The sequence below is a fragment of the Palaemon carinicauda genome, chromosome 16, assembly GCF_036898095.1.
Source record: "Palaemon carinicauda isolate YSFRI2023 chromosome 16, ASM3689809v2, whole genome shotgun sequence".
Lineage (NCBI taxonomy): Eukaryota > Metazoa > Arthropoda > Malacostraca > Decapoda > Palaemonidae > Palaemon > Palaemon carinicauda.
In genome coordinates, this window is record NC_090740.1 from 28042846 (window position 1) to 28059346 (window position 16501).

Sequence of the window (16501 nt, forward strand, 5' to 3'; positions counted from 1 at the left end):
CACTGTCTGGGATGCAAGTTGAAGTTAGTTTTTATGGTGTGTGTTTTTAGTGTATTTTTGAGTCAGGTGGTCAGAATCATTGTCCATGGCTATGCCAGGATAGCAAGGCTGGTGGTCTAGCCATGTTAAGGTCAAGGTCCCTGTGGCAGCCCCCACAGAGACTTTTACAGTCCCCTGGGTGGATCGCTGGGTCTCTCAAGGAATGCAGGCAAATGAGGCAGGATAACGATGAAGCCAGCTTCCTTATCAGGTAAGAACCAGATTATTGGTACAGCTAATTTGTAGCGATTAATAATTATACGAATTACCGTCGGGGTTGCGGTTTTCTAACCCACCACCAATGGTGTCAATCAGCTATATATATGTAACTACCAGGGAAATTACATATTTAAAAATGGTATTTTTATTTTAAAATAAATTTTTAAATATACGTACCTGGTAGTTATATATATAAAAGGTCCCTCCCTCCTCCCCTCTGAAAATAGGGCAATGGAATTTCTGAGGACAAATGGGAATGGTTTCAGGTACCTGGTTAGAGGGCGCACAGGTATGACCACCTGCTCACCTGTCGGCGATTGCCGCAAATTTTGAATTTCTGCCGTGCGCGCGACGAATCGGTGGGATTAAGCTATATATATGTAACTACCAGGTAAGTATATTAAAGAATTTATTTTAAAATAAAAATACCATTTTTTAGTTATTTAGGTTCAGCCATCTGCATGAATTCTAGTACAGTACACACCAAGGTGGGAGAGAAATATAAATTTAGAATGCTTACTGAAATTCATATTGGGATTGTATAAGGAATCATCAGTAATATTAAACTTCTTTATTTAGCAAAGTCCATATTTCAGTTATTGAAACACGTTGCTGATACAAAATTAGCACAGGTGCAATACTCTTAAATCATCAGGATGAAAAAGTTTCTACCCTTTATGTGAAATCATACTACTCCAACAAAAGCGTTATTTGTATATACAGTACATTAGAAGAATAAGATTATACGGAATTATTCTAGAATATGATAATTAAGATCAAGGAAAAAAAAATTGCAAGACTATTTCACATCACTATGCTGTCTATTTCAGCGTCGTTGTTTTGCTGTACAATGTCATAATTGTTGGAAGCACGTTTAATCTGAACATAATGAAATCTTTGATTTTCTAGTAACCCAAAGTGCCAGCCTTGGAAAATCGGCAATTTAAACTGGCCAGACAGTACTTCCTTCTCTCTGGTTATGGTTCACTTTCCCTTTGCCTGCACATATACCAAATAGTCTGGCCTATCTACAGATTCTCCTCTGTCCTCATACATCTGACAACACTGAGATTACCAAACAATTCTTCTTCGCTCAAGGGGTTAACTACTGCACTGTAATTGTTCAGTGGCTGCTTTCCTCTTGGTAACGGTAGAATAGACTCTTTAGCACTAGTAAGCAGCTCTTCTAGTAGGACACTCCAAAATCAAACCATTGTTCTCTGGTCTTGGGTAGTGCCATAGCCTCTGCACCATGGTCTTCCACTGTCTTGGGGCAGAGTTCTCTTGCTTGAGGATACACCTGGGCACTATTCTATCTAATTTCTCTTCCTCTTGTGTTGTTAAGGTTTTTATAGTTTGTATAGGAAGTATTGATAATGTTACTGTTCTTAAAATATTTTATTTTTCCTTGTTAACTTTTCTCCTTGGGCTATTTTCCCTGTTGGGACCCCTTGTCTTACAGCATTCTGCTTATCCAACTAGGATTGTAGCTTAGTAAGCAATAATAATAATAGTAATAATAATAATAGTAATAATAATAATAATAATAATAATAATAATAATAATAATAATAATAATAATAATAATAATAATAATGTTTACAAAGGATCAAGGAAAACTAAATGAAAGTGAAATATGTAAAATGCTTCTGATTATTCAGATTTTTTTTTTTTGTTTTTGTTTCCATTCTTTGGAAATATTTTTAGGGCTAAGACTTCCAATTTTGAAAATGAAAATATATCAGCTTTTGTGAGTGTAAGTCTACAGATATGCCAATATTTATACTTTTTGTCGAGCTACCATTGCTTATAATACTCTTATGTTCTTCTTGGTAGTTTCCTAATTTTACGACTTGGGAAGGAAATTATATTGCCTATTTCATAAGTAATTTTTTTGATAGTGAATCAATCCAGGGAATGTTGCTATACTTCTGAGAGTTTTGTAAATATCTTAATTTTGTATTTTCTTCTTTTTCAGAGTATAACAGGAATAAAGGAAATAAGTCATGTATTAGGCTTTGTATTCAGATATATTTTCAAGAATGCTTCAGCTGAAGAGAAATGCAAGTTCTGGTATGAGCACCAAAAGGAGAGTTTATTTCTTGACCAGAAAAAATTACCAGAAAATGCAGCTTTATTCGATGATAATTTGCCTAAATCTCAGGCAAAATGTCAAGGAGGAGACTTGGAGGTCACAAATAGTTTCACATTTAGATATGAACCAGCTGTTACCCTTTCTTTGAACACAATCTTTGGCACAACTATACATCCTTCTCACCCAAGAAATGCTCCCATCGGTCGAGGAAATCATCCTAGTTTGTGTCTACCCCACTCATGGTCGCAGACATCTGGGTCAAAAAGCAGTAGTGTATCAAGTTGTCAGAGCATTAAAAAAGTTGGAAAGAGAAGACGAAAACGTTTGTCTTTAACAAGTCATTATATTCAGTCTGAATCAGAGGGAGAAGAGCTCCCAAAAGCCAGTAAAAGCCGTAAATCTATAGTCAAATTTACTATGAACCCGAAGGACTTTGATTACTTCACCAATATTGTTTATAGTGATGACGACAAGTACCTTGAACCGGAAACAGACCGATCCAGTAGCCGCATGAGTGGAAAAGTTTACTGCCATGAGGATGCCCTATGCCTTTCAATTATGGAACTTTTACAGTGCATTCTATCACTACAAGCTCAAATTGCAGCTCATGAAACTGAAGGCAGGCAGATATTTTCTCCATTATTAGCCTGCAATGAAATTTTGGTATTTTGTTTAGAAACCATTCCATGTATGGTAGATGAATTGAAGGCTATAGAATTGAAAGGAGAAGACTCTTTTCCTATTTATGTTCTTTTAACACAACTTTTAAGGTTGTTATTTTCATCTGTACACAATTTTCTTAAAAATGGAGAGGGTTTGAATACTATAACTAATCTTCAAGTAGTACCAAAAGTAATGGGACTTATAACCGGCTTCTTGGATGCTAAGTTTGTGTCAACATCTAAAGTTGAAACATGTAAGTCAAACTTTGGCAAGGCATCTGTTGCTTATGAAGGTACACTTGGTTTGATCTATACTCTTCTCTGTTGCACTTGTTTGAAAGTGGAATACAAAGATGTGCGTCACAGTCTTAGTCTTCACAAAGTATTTTTAGAAAATAATGGCCCTTCAGTAATAAGTAAAATAGTTTCTTTGACTGCCTTACTTTCTGTTAGCAAAAGAGCAGACATACTTAATTTATTGAGTCGGTTAGTCTTGTACATGAAATATTGGCGAGAGGATGTTCACCATTCTGAGAAGTGCGAGAAAAAGAGTCACCGTTTTTGTGATTACTTGTCCGTGCAAAATCACCATTTACAAGTTTTTGGGATGAGCTCCAGTATGGTGAATGCTATTGATCCTAGTGCATGCATGATTGGAAATTTTGTTTGTATTTTATTAGACTGTTTGTCATGCAATCATGAGTCTGATATGTATACCTTTGGTGTTAGAGCACTCTCTAGATGTGGTCTTTGCTGTTGCATGAATACAGGAATTATATTTAGTAGACTTTTGCAGATCCTGACTGAAAAGCCTCGTTTGGTTGGTTATGCAACATCCTATATTGAAAATGTTGTTTGGAGAGATTTGAGTGGACTAACTGTCAAAGACCCACCAAGATGTGCATTTTGTCAGAATCCTGATATCATGGGCATTGGCCATCATTCTGTAAATGGGGATTATGCTCCAGAAGAGTCATTTTCTTCCACATTTAGTGGCCGTAGTGTGCCTTCATTCCATAGCCATTTGAATTATAACAGTCAAGGGTATGATGACAAAGGAAAACCATTATCACTATCTCATTGGGAAGGAGTGTCTCAATACAAGAAGTATTTTTTCTGTCAACAGGTGAGCTCTAAGATCATGAGTCACATTATACGACTCCTTTCACAAAGTAATACTGCCGTGAAGATTGAGATATGTGAACATCTTATTGTCCCAACACTTAAGCAAATTTGTGATCAGGGTGTAGATGCGCACTTAGAAGAAAAAGAACTCAATACAGAGGTTCTTATTGGACTTTTTAAGTGTTTCAGGCTAACACTAGCAGAATCAAGTGATCAAAAGTTGATGAAATTTTTACAAGACCATGGGCTTACTCTAATTATGGCTAGTAAATCAATTCCCGGAATTAAACATGAAGCTTTTGCTTTACTCTGTAATATTGTCATGAAGGAATTAAAGTCAAAGCCTGGGTTGCCAGTATTAAGTGACACTGATGATGAGAGTAATTTCATATTCACAAAGGTGTTTGAGAAAGAGATTCTTGAGCATGATGAATTCTGGACAGCTTATTTCAACATGAAGGACAGAGAAGTGCGGCAGCGGTTCTTCATTCACACTCAACTGAGTATGGGTGAAGCTGTAATTTCTGGCTCCCATGAGTGTGTCAATAGTGGAGATGATGAAGGATACAAGACACAACCTGATGTTGATTTACCAGCATATACAAATCCATCCGTAGTAGAAGGCACTCGGCCAGATGAAGCCAGTGATGATGATGAACCAGTTTATTGTGGAAGAATTGTTAGACAAGATGCAGTAGAGGACCCTGAAGCAAATAGTTCGCAGGAGACCAAGAAAGTGGGATATCCATCCCGTCAAGATGATCTTGGAGATCAGTATACTGATGAAAACTTCAAGGTTAGTATATTACAAAATACTTTCTTGAAGTAAAAAAAATTTGAAAAAACTTAGTAATTTGTTTCATCTGCTACTCAATATTTAAATTTAGAAAATATAATGTAATTTATTAAATGTAATTAACTTGACCCCTATAATAATATATCAAATACAGTACCTGTACTTCCAAGCATAAGCGTGTGGATAAAAAAAAGATAGTTTTTTCTGGACTTCTTACTAGCCCATACTGAGTAGTGCACCCCCATAAGTGTCTTACTAAAGGGATTTTGATAAAGGAAAATTCTATTGCTGGGCGAGGGACCTGTGTCGCCCAGTGAAATGGTCCTTATAGCAAAATACTTTCATAACATATCCATTTCATACACAAACTCTCATCTGTAATGTGTGAAATCCTTTTGAGACACTGCACCATTCGTCTCTTGCTTTGCATGCCCTCTCAGTGCTTTCCATTCTTCATATTTCCTATCGAACATTAAACATCTGATTTATACCTTAGTGTTGCCATTCTTTATTTATGATCAAAAATTGATCCTTACATTATTTTATCCTTTATTTACCAATTTTAGAAATTCCACATTTCCAACCTTCTAATTCTTCTAACATTACATATGCTAAGCAGACAGTTTTTCAATATTTAACTTAGCCGGTGATTATATAAGCTGCAACTCTGTTGCTCGACAGAAAACTCTACGTTAAAAATCCGCCAGCGATCGCTATGCAGGTAGGGGGTGTACTTCAACAGCGCCATCTGTCGTGCAGGTACTCAGTACTCAATGTAAACAAAGAACTCAATTTTCTCTCTGTCGGGCTACCGGCAAGACCTACTAATTCGCTGTTGCTAACTGGATTTGTTTTCACAACTATTTGGTGAAGTACACTATTCTAGTTTTGAGCTTTCGCTATGCAGGTGTTTTATCTTCATCTCAAAACTTGAACTCGTTTTGGATAGATTTAATTATGGTGACAAAGAGAGTATGGACTTTCTTTCACTTTTAAATGGCCGACCCTTCCCTTAGACGGAAGTGTGTTTAGGCTTTTAGTAATTATATTATCACGTTATAGATTTTCCTCTATATATATCTCTCCGCCTTTATTAGGCCTCTTCGATTAACTTTCCTTTTTTTTATAAACATATAAAATAAATTTTAATGCTTTGTTTATATAGACCTTTCCTGAGAGTAGGCGGTCCTAACTTGGAAACCGAAGTTAATCAACATTGAGCCCTTTATATCGTCGTTAGCTTTTAAAGGATTTATAACTTTTTAAATGTAATATTTTATGAAAGAATTTCTTTGATAGTCTTCGTACTGTTTTCAAAGATGAACTAACGTTTAGTTTTTTATGCTACGCAGTTGTTGACGTTCAGGACGTTCAACATGCGCTCTATCGTTACGATAGAGAGAGAGTGTATCACGGTTTCACTTTGCAGTAAGAGAAAATCGATTCTGACGTTTTGTTCATTCTTTCTTAGCTTAAATGTTTTAAATTCTAATTTAAAGGAACTTTTTATTTGAAAAACCTTTCAGTTTGTTCCTTTAGTCAAATAACATGTTTTTTTGACGAGATATAATTGGGCTCTTCTCTTAGGTGCGAAATCAAGAGAGAAAGAGAGAGAGAGATAGAGACGGAGGGAGAGAGAGGAGAGAAAACGTTCCGTTCAAGCGGGTAACGTTGTTCTCGTGTTACTCTCGTCCCTAGTCTCTGTACGGGGAGGAAGGATAAAACGTTTTTAGGTTTTTATTCTCGTCCCCAGGCTATGTGCGGTGAGAGATTGAAAACGTAGTTATATGAACTAGTGTTTAGTCTCTTTCCCAGCCACTGATTTTTCTTTTTATCTTAAAATATGTTTTCTGTTTTTTGCTGGTATTATGAGCTTGCATTATACGACTAATTTCGCAATTACTACCTTTTAATGAAGGGTAGAATTGCGTGTTTCAGGTAGAAATAAGTGCAAAACAGAAAATCGAAGTGATAAAGTGATATGCGCAAAGTGTTACAGTGTTGCGTCCGAGGCGCAAAGTGTTACAGTGTTGCGTCCGAGGGTTCGTCTGTTCGTGCCTGTCGTTCACCTAGTCCGGGACCTCTTGCAAGCTCCCAAGCCCAGGGGAGAAGTAATGTCAAACGACTTATGGGTTCGAGAGGCCTTGACCAACGAACAGACGTTTTCCCTCTATGGTATCGGGTGTTTCTTACCAAGATCTCCCCTACCATAAGACGAGAGAGACGTTGTTTCTCCTCGCCATCCGTAGGCTTTTCGCATAAGAAACCTGTCACAAGGTTTCGAAGCCCTTAAGCGAAAGTCAGTCCTTTCAGGACAGGTCCAGCGTCCTGGTTACAGCCATTAGGACAGCTCTGACCCTATGCAGTCATCGGATAACTGCTCGCCGCCTAACAAAAGCGTAACACAGACTCCGAAAGTTTTTTTTGTAGGCAAAGTGTTGCGGTCCCAGACGTTACCCTCGTCTATTACCACAACCATTTCCGTTGATCCTTAAGGGGTTGTATGGCAAACATGCAGTATATGCTTGCCTCCCTTATGGAAGACTATTCTGCCGATTAGTCTGTTGAGTCTAGCCGTTTATCTCATCGATATCCTGGCTTTCAGCCAACCTAACGTTCCTTTGTGCTTACTGTTGACGTTGGCGTAACTTAGTCACGTCAGTCAGGTTGTTTAGAACCACACTCGATGCGGTCTCGTGTGGTTTTTCAGCCGCATTTGGACGTTAGGCCACTGGCTGATGCTCCTGTTGACGTTCTAGACGTTCACTAACAATCGGAGTTGACTTGTTTTGACGCTGTGCGTCAACCTCCGCATTCTAGAGTTGTTTTGACTGCTCAGTCTAGGCAGTCAAAGCAGTCTCGAGTGGACGCTGTACGTCCTCACGCACCTGTTGTGGTTGACAGTTCAGTTGTTGACAGTTCACAGACTGTCAAGCAGTTACATGACGTTGCGTTCTGGTCCGCTACTAATGCACCAGTGAGAGACTCGGCTTTTATCGGACAAGGTTCCTGTAGATGAAGAAGTTGCTGTTCTCCCTCCTACTGATATTCCCTTGAGGACTCTGTCAGATGGAGAGGAGCCTTAAGCTGCTTAGCCTCCTATGGACTTTAATTAAATCATGATGATTTTTTTAAGGATCTTCGTCCGGATCTTGTAACTGCTGCTCCTCATTCGCCTAAACGTCAGAGCTTACACTAGGCCTAGCTACTTCGAAGCCGTTGTTTTTAAGCTAGTGCTCTCTCGCTCTCCTAGAGAGCGTTACGTTGGCCAGGCGACTGGTTTTTCACCAGGAGGAGTTTGGGGGATACAGCCTTTGCTTTCCCTTCTTTTAAACTGGTTTATAGAGCGAGAGTCTGATATGACACGAGAGAAGTTCTCGGCTTGGGAGTTCATGCCTCTGCCCAGATAGACTTCTCAATTCTGGTAGACTCTCCCTGGCGCCTAGCCAGGAGACGCTCCAAGTTGTTTACAGGTCAACTTCTCAGAGGGATGGTAAACGGTTCCGCCTCAGTCGCTAACCCCATCTGTTGCCACACCTGCTCCCGTAGACCCTAAATGGGCTTTGCTGCAAGATATGCAGTCCAAGCTTGCGTCCTTGATAGAGGACTTAAATGCGGAGAAGAACCTTCTGGCCAACAACCTTCCAACCGGTCGGTTGTGCGCCCTGTTGACGCTGAGGTAACCTACTCGCGTCTGCCAGTTGAGGTGGTTCCTCCACCGATGCGACCCAGTGTGGGTTGCCAGCCGCACGTTGACGTTAAGCGACGCTCGGAGGTGGTTGTTGACGTTCAGGACGTTCAACAACCAGCAGAGGTGACTTGTTGTGACGCAGTGCGTCAACCTCAGCAACCCGGTAGGGTGTTGACTGCACAACCCAGACGGTTTAGACAGTTTCGGGTTGACGCTGTGCTTCCTCGCGCACCCATGGTTGTTGACAGTTCACAGACTGTGCAGCAGTTCCATGATATTGCGTCCGGCTCCGTCACGCATCCACCAGTGCGACCGGATTCAGCAAGCCAGACGTTGCCCACTCCGTTGCCGTTTCCTCATCAGTTTCGGATGAGGAACCCTCTGATGAGGACGTTGCTGAACAACAAGACGATCAGCCCCCAGCCCTGCTATCCATCCAGAAGATGCTGAAGAAGGAACGCTGCTCAGTCAGGCTGTGGATGAGTCTGGTAGGGACGCTGTCATCCGTGGATCAATTTGTGTCACTAGGAAGACTACACCTCCGTCCTCTTCTATACCATCTAGCTTTTCACTGGAAAAAGGACAAGACGCTAGAAGCGGTCTCGATCCCGGTTTCCGAAAAGATAAAGTCTTGTCTGACTTGGTGAAAGGACAATATCAACCTAAGAGAGGGTCTTCCCCTGGCTGTTCAGACTCCCAACCATGTTCTCTTCTCGGACGCATCGGACGTAGGCTGGGGTGCGACATTAGACGGTCGGGAATGCTCGGGAATATGGAACTCGAGTCAAAGGACAATGCATTTCTACTGCAAGGAGCTACTGGCAGTACGTCTGGCCTGGAAAAGCTTCAGGTCTCTCCTTCAAGGCAAAGTGGTGGAGGTGAACTCGGACAACACCACGGCTTTGGCGTACATCTCCAAGCAAGGAGGGACCTACTCTCTGACGTTGTACGAGATCGCAAGGGACCTCCTCACCTGGTCAAAAGGTCTAGACATATCACTAGTAACGAGGTTCATCCAAGGCAACTTGAATGTCATGGCAGATTGTTTCAGTCGGAAGGGACAAATAATTCCAACAGAATGGACCCTCCACAAGGATGTATGCAAGAGACTTTGGGCCACCTGGGGCCAGCCAACCATAGATCTCTTCGCAACCTCGATGACCAAGAGGCTCCCAATATTTTGCTCACCAATCCCGGACCCAGCAGCAGTTCATATAGATGCCTTTCTCCTAGATTGGTCACATCTAGATCTATATGCATTCCCTCCGTTCAAGATTGTCAACAAGGTACTGCAGAAGTTCGCCTCTCACGAAGGGACAAGGTTGACGCTAGTTGCTTCCCTCTGGCCCACGAGAGAATGGTTCACCGAGGTACTTCGATGGCTAGTAGACGTTCCCAGAACACTTCCCCTAAGGGTGGACCTTCTACGTCAGCCACACGTAAAGAAGGTACACCAAGGCCTCCACGCTCTTTGTCTGACTGCCTTCAGACTATCGAAAGACTCTCGAGAGCTAGAGGCTTTTCGAAGGAGGCAGCCAGAGCGATTGCTAGAGCAAGGAGAACATCCACCCTTAGAGTCTACCAATCGAAGTGGGAAATCTTCCGAAACTGGTGCAAGTCAGTATCCGTATCCTCGACCAGTACCTCTGTAACTCAAATAGCTGACTTCCTCTTATATCTGAGGAAAGAACGATCTCTTTCAGCTCCCACTATCAAGGGTTACAGAAGCATGTTGGCATCAGTCTTCCGTCACAGAGGCTTAGATCTTTCCAACAATAAAGATCTACAGGACCTCCTTAAGTCTTTTGAGACCACGAAGGATCGTCGTTTGGTTACACCTGGTTGGAATTTAGACGTGGTACTAAGATTCCTTATGTCAGACAGGTTCGAACTGCTACAATCAGCCTCCCTGAAAGATCTCACCTTAAAGACTCTTTTCCTGGTATGCTTAGCCACAGCTAAAAGAGTCAGTGAGATTCATGCCTTCAGCAAGAACATCGGATTCTCATCTGAAACGGCTACATGTTCTCTACAACTTGGTTTTCTAGCCAAAAACGAGCTGCCTTCTCGACCTTGGCCAAAATCGTTCGATATTCCAAACTTATCGTATGGTTGGAAATGAACTAGAAAGAGTCTTATGCCCTGTAAGAGCTCTTAAGTTCTATTTAAAACGAACTAAACCTTTACGAGGCCCGTCTGAAGCTTTATGGTGTTCAGTTAAGAAACCATCTTTGCCTATGTCAAAGAATGCTTTATCCTATTTTATCAGACTGTTAATACGAGAAGCTCATTCCCATCTGAATGAGGAAGACCAAGCTTTGCTGAAGGTAAGGACACACGAAGTTAGAGCTGTCGCAACTTCCGTGGCCTTTAAACAAAATAGATCTCTGCGAAGTATAATCGACGCAACCTATTGGAAAAGCAAGTCAGTGTTCGCGTCTTTTTATCTTAAGAATGTCCAGTCTCTTTACGAGAACTGCTACACTCTGGGACCATTCGTAGCAACGAGTGCAGTAGTGGGTGAGGGCTCAACCACTACAATTCCCTAATTCATTAACCTTTTTAATCTTTCTCTTGAAATGTTTTATTATTGTTTTTGGGTTGTCCGGAAGGCTAAGAAGCCTTTCGCATCCTGGTTGATTTGGCGGGTGGTCAAAGTCATTTCTTGAGAAGCGCCTAGATTAGAGGTTTTGATGAGGTCCTGTTGTATGGGTTGCAACCCTTGATACTTCAGCTCCTAGGGGTTGCTCAGCATCCTAAGAGGATCGCGAGGCTCCGTAAGGAAGACGTACTTAAAAAGGCAGAGTAATTGTTCAAGTCGACTTCCTTACCAGGTACTTATTTATTTTAAGTTTGTTATTTTGATAACTGCTAAAATGAAATAAAAAATCCTTAGCTCATAATAATGTAAACATTTATTGCTGGTCTCTACCCACCCCCCTGGGTGTGAATCAGTTTATATAATCACCGGCTAAGTTAAATATTGAAAAATGTTATTTTTATAATAAAATAAATTTTTGAATATACTTACCCGGTGATTATATATTAAAGGACCCTCCCTTCCTCCCCAATAGAGACGCAGTGGACCGAGGAGAAAATTGAGTTCTTTGTTTACATTGAGTACTGAGTACCTGCACGACAGATGGCGCTGTTGAAGTACACCCCCTACCTGCATAGCGATCGCTGGCGGATTTTTAACGTAGAGTTTTCTGTCGAGCAACAGAGTTGCAGCTTATATAATCACCGGGTAAGTATATTCAAAAATTTATTTTATTATAAAAATAACATTTTTCATGTGACTCAGATGTTTTTCTTACATCATCATCAACGCTTCTTTTCCAAAAAAAGACACTGCTCTGCAATCTGTTATATATTTCCACTTTAGATTCAGTGGACACCTATACGTCTTTCTAAATCTTTAACAAACATCATGGTACCATTCTTCCATAGTCAATATTGCAAGTTCTTGTCTCTTTCTGCTGTTATATTTTCATCTAAATGCTGTATCATCATGAATCTGATGTCATAATTCTTGAGCCATTATATTAATATTCTTTGTTCACAATATCCGCTCATAAATGTCAAACTTTCACTACCCTTGTCAATACAATTTTTTTTGTTACTATTCATTCTCTTCTTACTACCTCGGACTTTTTGCATCTCCATTCGTATAGATTTTAAACAACAATGATAAGTTAGCACAGCTCTCTATCCTATTTTTTATGGCAAACAGTCGCTCTGCTTCTAACTATTAATATACAGTATGCTGCACCCTGGTTTTTAATCAATAATAGTGCGTTAACGTATTTGTTTCTTCCCCAGCTTTAAAGTTGCTTTCCCAGTCAATCTATTAACACATGCTTTAGCTCCATCATAAAGACCTAATACCTTTAACAAGTTATACACCATAGAAACTCATCACCTTCCATGTTGATTCTCTTTTAATTCAGTCAAGCTTTCTGTAGGTTATTTTATGTCAGATACAGACTTCCTTGTACTCAGAAACATTTTTCATGATAATTACTTGGTAAACACATGATCCATGCACTCCCTCCTTTGAACAACCTCTTATCAATCCTTCTGTTACTTGTTTTACTTTCTCTTGTCAAATATATTACCTATATTCCGTATTAAAATCTTACAGTTCACTGTCCCTTGTATATTATGTAAAGTTGGGCCCCTATTTGTCTTCACCCTATCATCTATATCCTTATATAAAGGAACATTTGTTCCTCTCACAAATTCCTTCCAAGCATTTTCTTAATATATTTATAAAAATAATGTTTTTACTTGTAGAACATGGATGCTACAATCCTTGCAACTAAGTATAAAGGGTTAGGAGAATTGTGGGTGGCAATCACACAGGTGTTACACAAGAGTTCCGAATTTCAAGCCTACTTAGCGGCATCTTCAGTAAGGTCTTTAGCTGCACCGCTTTTGATCAATATCACCCAAGATCTTGCAAGAGCATCTTCAGGTAAGCTTTAAGTGTTTAAGTGAAGCCTATTTTCATATGAATATTAGTTCTTCACATTTGTTAATCCATGTATATAATTTTTTTTATTGGTGAAGTTGCAAGAATATAATATGTTATTACTTTCATGCATGGCATTTTATTATGTTGATAACTAAGTGGGAAGTTTTAATTTCAACTCAATCTTCATCTTCTGGTTTTCAGAAGTTATGATGTGAACTTTGTTTCCAATTGTATTGTGGTTTTCAAGGGTACTTCAAACTAATTTTTTTCTTTTGCAGGAGCTTTGAGTCTCAATAGCGTTGTTTTAGAAGAGTTGGCAGTTACTTTCTCCCTTATGCATTCCTTGTTGACATTCATTATTGTGGCATACCCATATGCAGGTAAAGTCAAACACGATATAGTTTTGCCGTATAAAAGTTTGACATATTTTTTATAGCTGCTTGTAGCTTTAATGATAGAAGTTTTGCTTACTAGTTACTGAGTCTTATATTTCATATTTAATTTTTCTCTAAGGGTTGAACGTCGAAACCTTGCTGAATGAGCTGCGATCTCCTTTGTTGAGGTATTCTCCCCGAACTTGTGGAGATGTGAAACAGCTGGTGTCGGTATTGATGCAGTGCTGTGTTTTGTCAGGGTCTTCCAGTGCAACCTTCTCTCTTTCACATTCTGCCCAGGTATGTACTGTTATCATCTTGAGTTGTGGAAGTTTTCTGTATTTATTATTTTTTCAATCTAGAGTTTTGGAGGTACAGTATTTTATTTACCTAAATAACACTGAAAAATATACTACTCTGGATCATTTCTGGTTACGTGATTGTAAAAGGTATATCCTCTCTTACCTGTGTACCATTAAAGCAGTTGTTGTTTGTTGTGAATGCAGTTTGAGCTTGATTGAGCATTTTGGGATGCAAGAGTGGGAGATGTTCATGTAATTTCATGATTTGCAGTGATTGTTTATGACTTAAGGATGGCACCAGGAACTGAAAGGACTACAGGTGAGATGATGTAAATTGGTTTGCCAGTGTGATTAAATGGCTGATCAGGTTTTATAAGGGATACCTGGATAAGTTGAAAGGCTCCATGGGAAGTGGTTAGATAATTTGATGTTCCATTTTTTAATGGTATTGTTGAATGAGGCAGATGTATGTGTGTGGTATTTGTTTACAAAGAGAATAATAAATAGAGTATTTGTTTCATGATATTGTATTAACAAAAAGACAAACTCTATCATTTATGAAATATTTACATCTTTTTCAGCATGTGCTCGAGGTATTGGATGAAGACACCCCTGGGGCTACAGCAGACCCAGATCATGCAGAGGATACTGATGGATATGAGGCTGATACTGAACAGTTAGCCAATGAAACATATCCAACTTCTGCGAGGTAAGTCAACATATGTTTATTTGCATTATAAGATTTTAATCATATTCTTAAAAGTATTTTATCTTTAAAGGATAACTATCTTCAATATAGTATAATTGAAGACTGACAGTGCTACAGAGCTTTTATCTAATGGTTTCCTTCCTATTTTATTATGATTTGTTTTTTTCACAGATCATCCAGACGTGAGGAAGATCTTGAGTGCCCTGAGTTAGTTTTGCTTGCTTTAGATTTGATCATAAATCACCATGTCAAGTTTCTTGAAACAAAGGAAGAAGGGAGTGATGATGTAAATGAGGCGCTAAAAATGAAGTGGGAGTATATGAAATCGGACTCAAAACAAAAAATTGATTTGGAAAAGAATAGTGTAACATCTCCAGTCCTCACTGAGGTAGAGGTTGGAGGTGGTATGAAACATACTGACAGTGGTTTAGAAACATCAATAAGTGCCAAAAGCAAGAAGGAAACATTTAATCGGACAGAGTCAGTAGAGAGTAACACTTCCACTTCATCTGTGTATCACAGTATTGAAGATGATAGCTTTGACTCAGGAGAGTTTGGTTGTAGAGAAAACTTGGAGCTCGATGCAAAAAGTAGTTTACTTAGTGAGTGTAGTGCCAAAGGAAAGCTTGTTATGCAAAATACTTCATCTACAAATTCATATGATGATACTTCGTCTCAAAACTCTGATAATTCTCAATTAAAAGTGCAATCAAAGTTGACTGATGCAAAGTGTGTTTCAAAAGATAAATCAAACGTTAAAATCCAAAGCCAGGAATCTACATTGTTAGCTCCTTCCTCAACTCTGTCATCATCAGGGTTGTGTTGTGAGAGTGAATTGTCTCATAGTGCCTCTTTGACGCAGTGTGTTCATGCTTTGTTAGTTTTGTGCAAATCTTCACCAACAATATGTCGACGACTTCATTCTCTAGGATTCCTATCTAACTTGCTTAATGGATTTACGGACCTTATAGCGGCAAACAACAGTACTTACCAAGGTATGTCTAAACTTCTTTTTTATTTCATAGTATATTACAGTACTGACAAAATTTATAAGTACATTACAGTAGTTCATTTACAATTTTAGGGTCTCTCTCTCTCTCTCTCTCTCTCTCTCTCTCTCTCTCTCTCTCTCTCTCTCTTTCTTTTATTTGATATAATGTTTGTAACAAGTTTCTATTTTCAGTTCATTGTACACTTTATGTAGTGATAAATTGCCATTTGTCCACCGTCTCCTGTTTTGAGAATTAGCACTTCCATCATCCTTCCATTTTCAAGCTTGAAACGGAATTCACAGTTATCTACTCATTGGCTTAAAATTTTGTAATTATTTTTAGAAATCTTTTTATTAGAATACGGTACAACAGTTACTTCATGCCTTTTGATGAGTAGTCAAAATACTTTAATATTTAACCATGAACGAGAAATCTTTTCGCAACTTTATACTTAGTTTATGTATAGATGGGATCTTAAGGGGTATACGTACGTTAACTCTGCCGTGTATTGTAAGCACAGTAATGTTGAGGTACTTTATAAAACGTCAGTGTCATCCAAAGAACTTTTTTTTTGATCTTGTGATTTGGGTTTATGCAATTATAATGAGAATAGTAGTAGTGCAGGATGAAAGGATCCTTATAAAAGAAGACTACTGAAGATGAGTATTGACAATGACACTGTAATAATAATGTTAAATACAAATCTGGTAAATTATACGTTAATTTTTTCATCAATCAATGGAAAATGGAAAGATAGTTTAGATAATTTATTCAAAAAGTATTTGACATTTTTAAAAAAGATTTAGCAACCCCAGATCTTCATTCAGGAGGTACAGTTGAGGTAAAGAGTGCAGCGTCATCTGCATATGAAACGATATTGTTTTCTAGGCCATGAACACTACCCTGAGGAACACCAGATGTCTAATTCCTATACTCACTATAGTCCATTTCTTTTAGCGAGTCATATTTGCACCGACTCGCAACGGTGCCCTTTTAGCTCGGAAAAGTTTCCTGGTCGCTG

At 39.1% G+C, this 16501-nt stretch overlaps 1 protein-coding gene across 8 annotated transcripts in view; it reads left to right on the top strand.

Moving 5' to 3' along the window:
• Positions 1–16501, top strand: part of mv (lysosomal-trafficking regulator mauve) — a 388598-nt gene that overhangs the window by 93627 nt on the left and 278470 nt on the right. For all 8 annotated transcript variants that reach the window (XM_068389706.1, XM_068389704.1, XM_068389709.1 and 5 more), the window contains exons 5-10: positions 2236–4935; positions 12923–13103; positions 13382–13483; positions 13617–13777; positions 14361–14488; positions 14660–15483. In XM_068389706.1, coding sequence (XP_068245807.1) covers positions 2236–4935; positions 12923–13103; positions 13382–13483; positions 13617–13777; positions 14361–14488; positions 14660–15483 — 4096 coding nt within the window. The remainder of the gene's footprint in view (positions 1–2235; positions 4936–12922; positions 13104–13381; positions 13484–13616; positions 13778–14360; positions 14489–14659; positions 15484–16501) is intronic.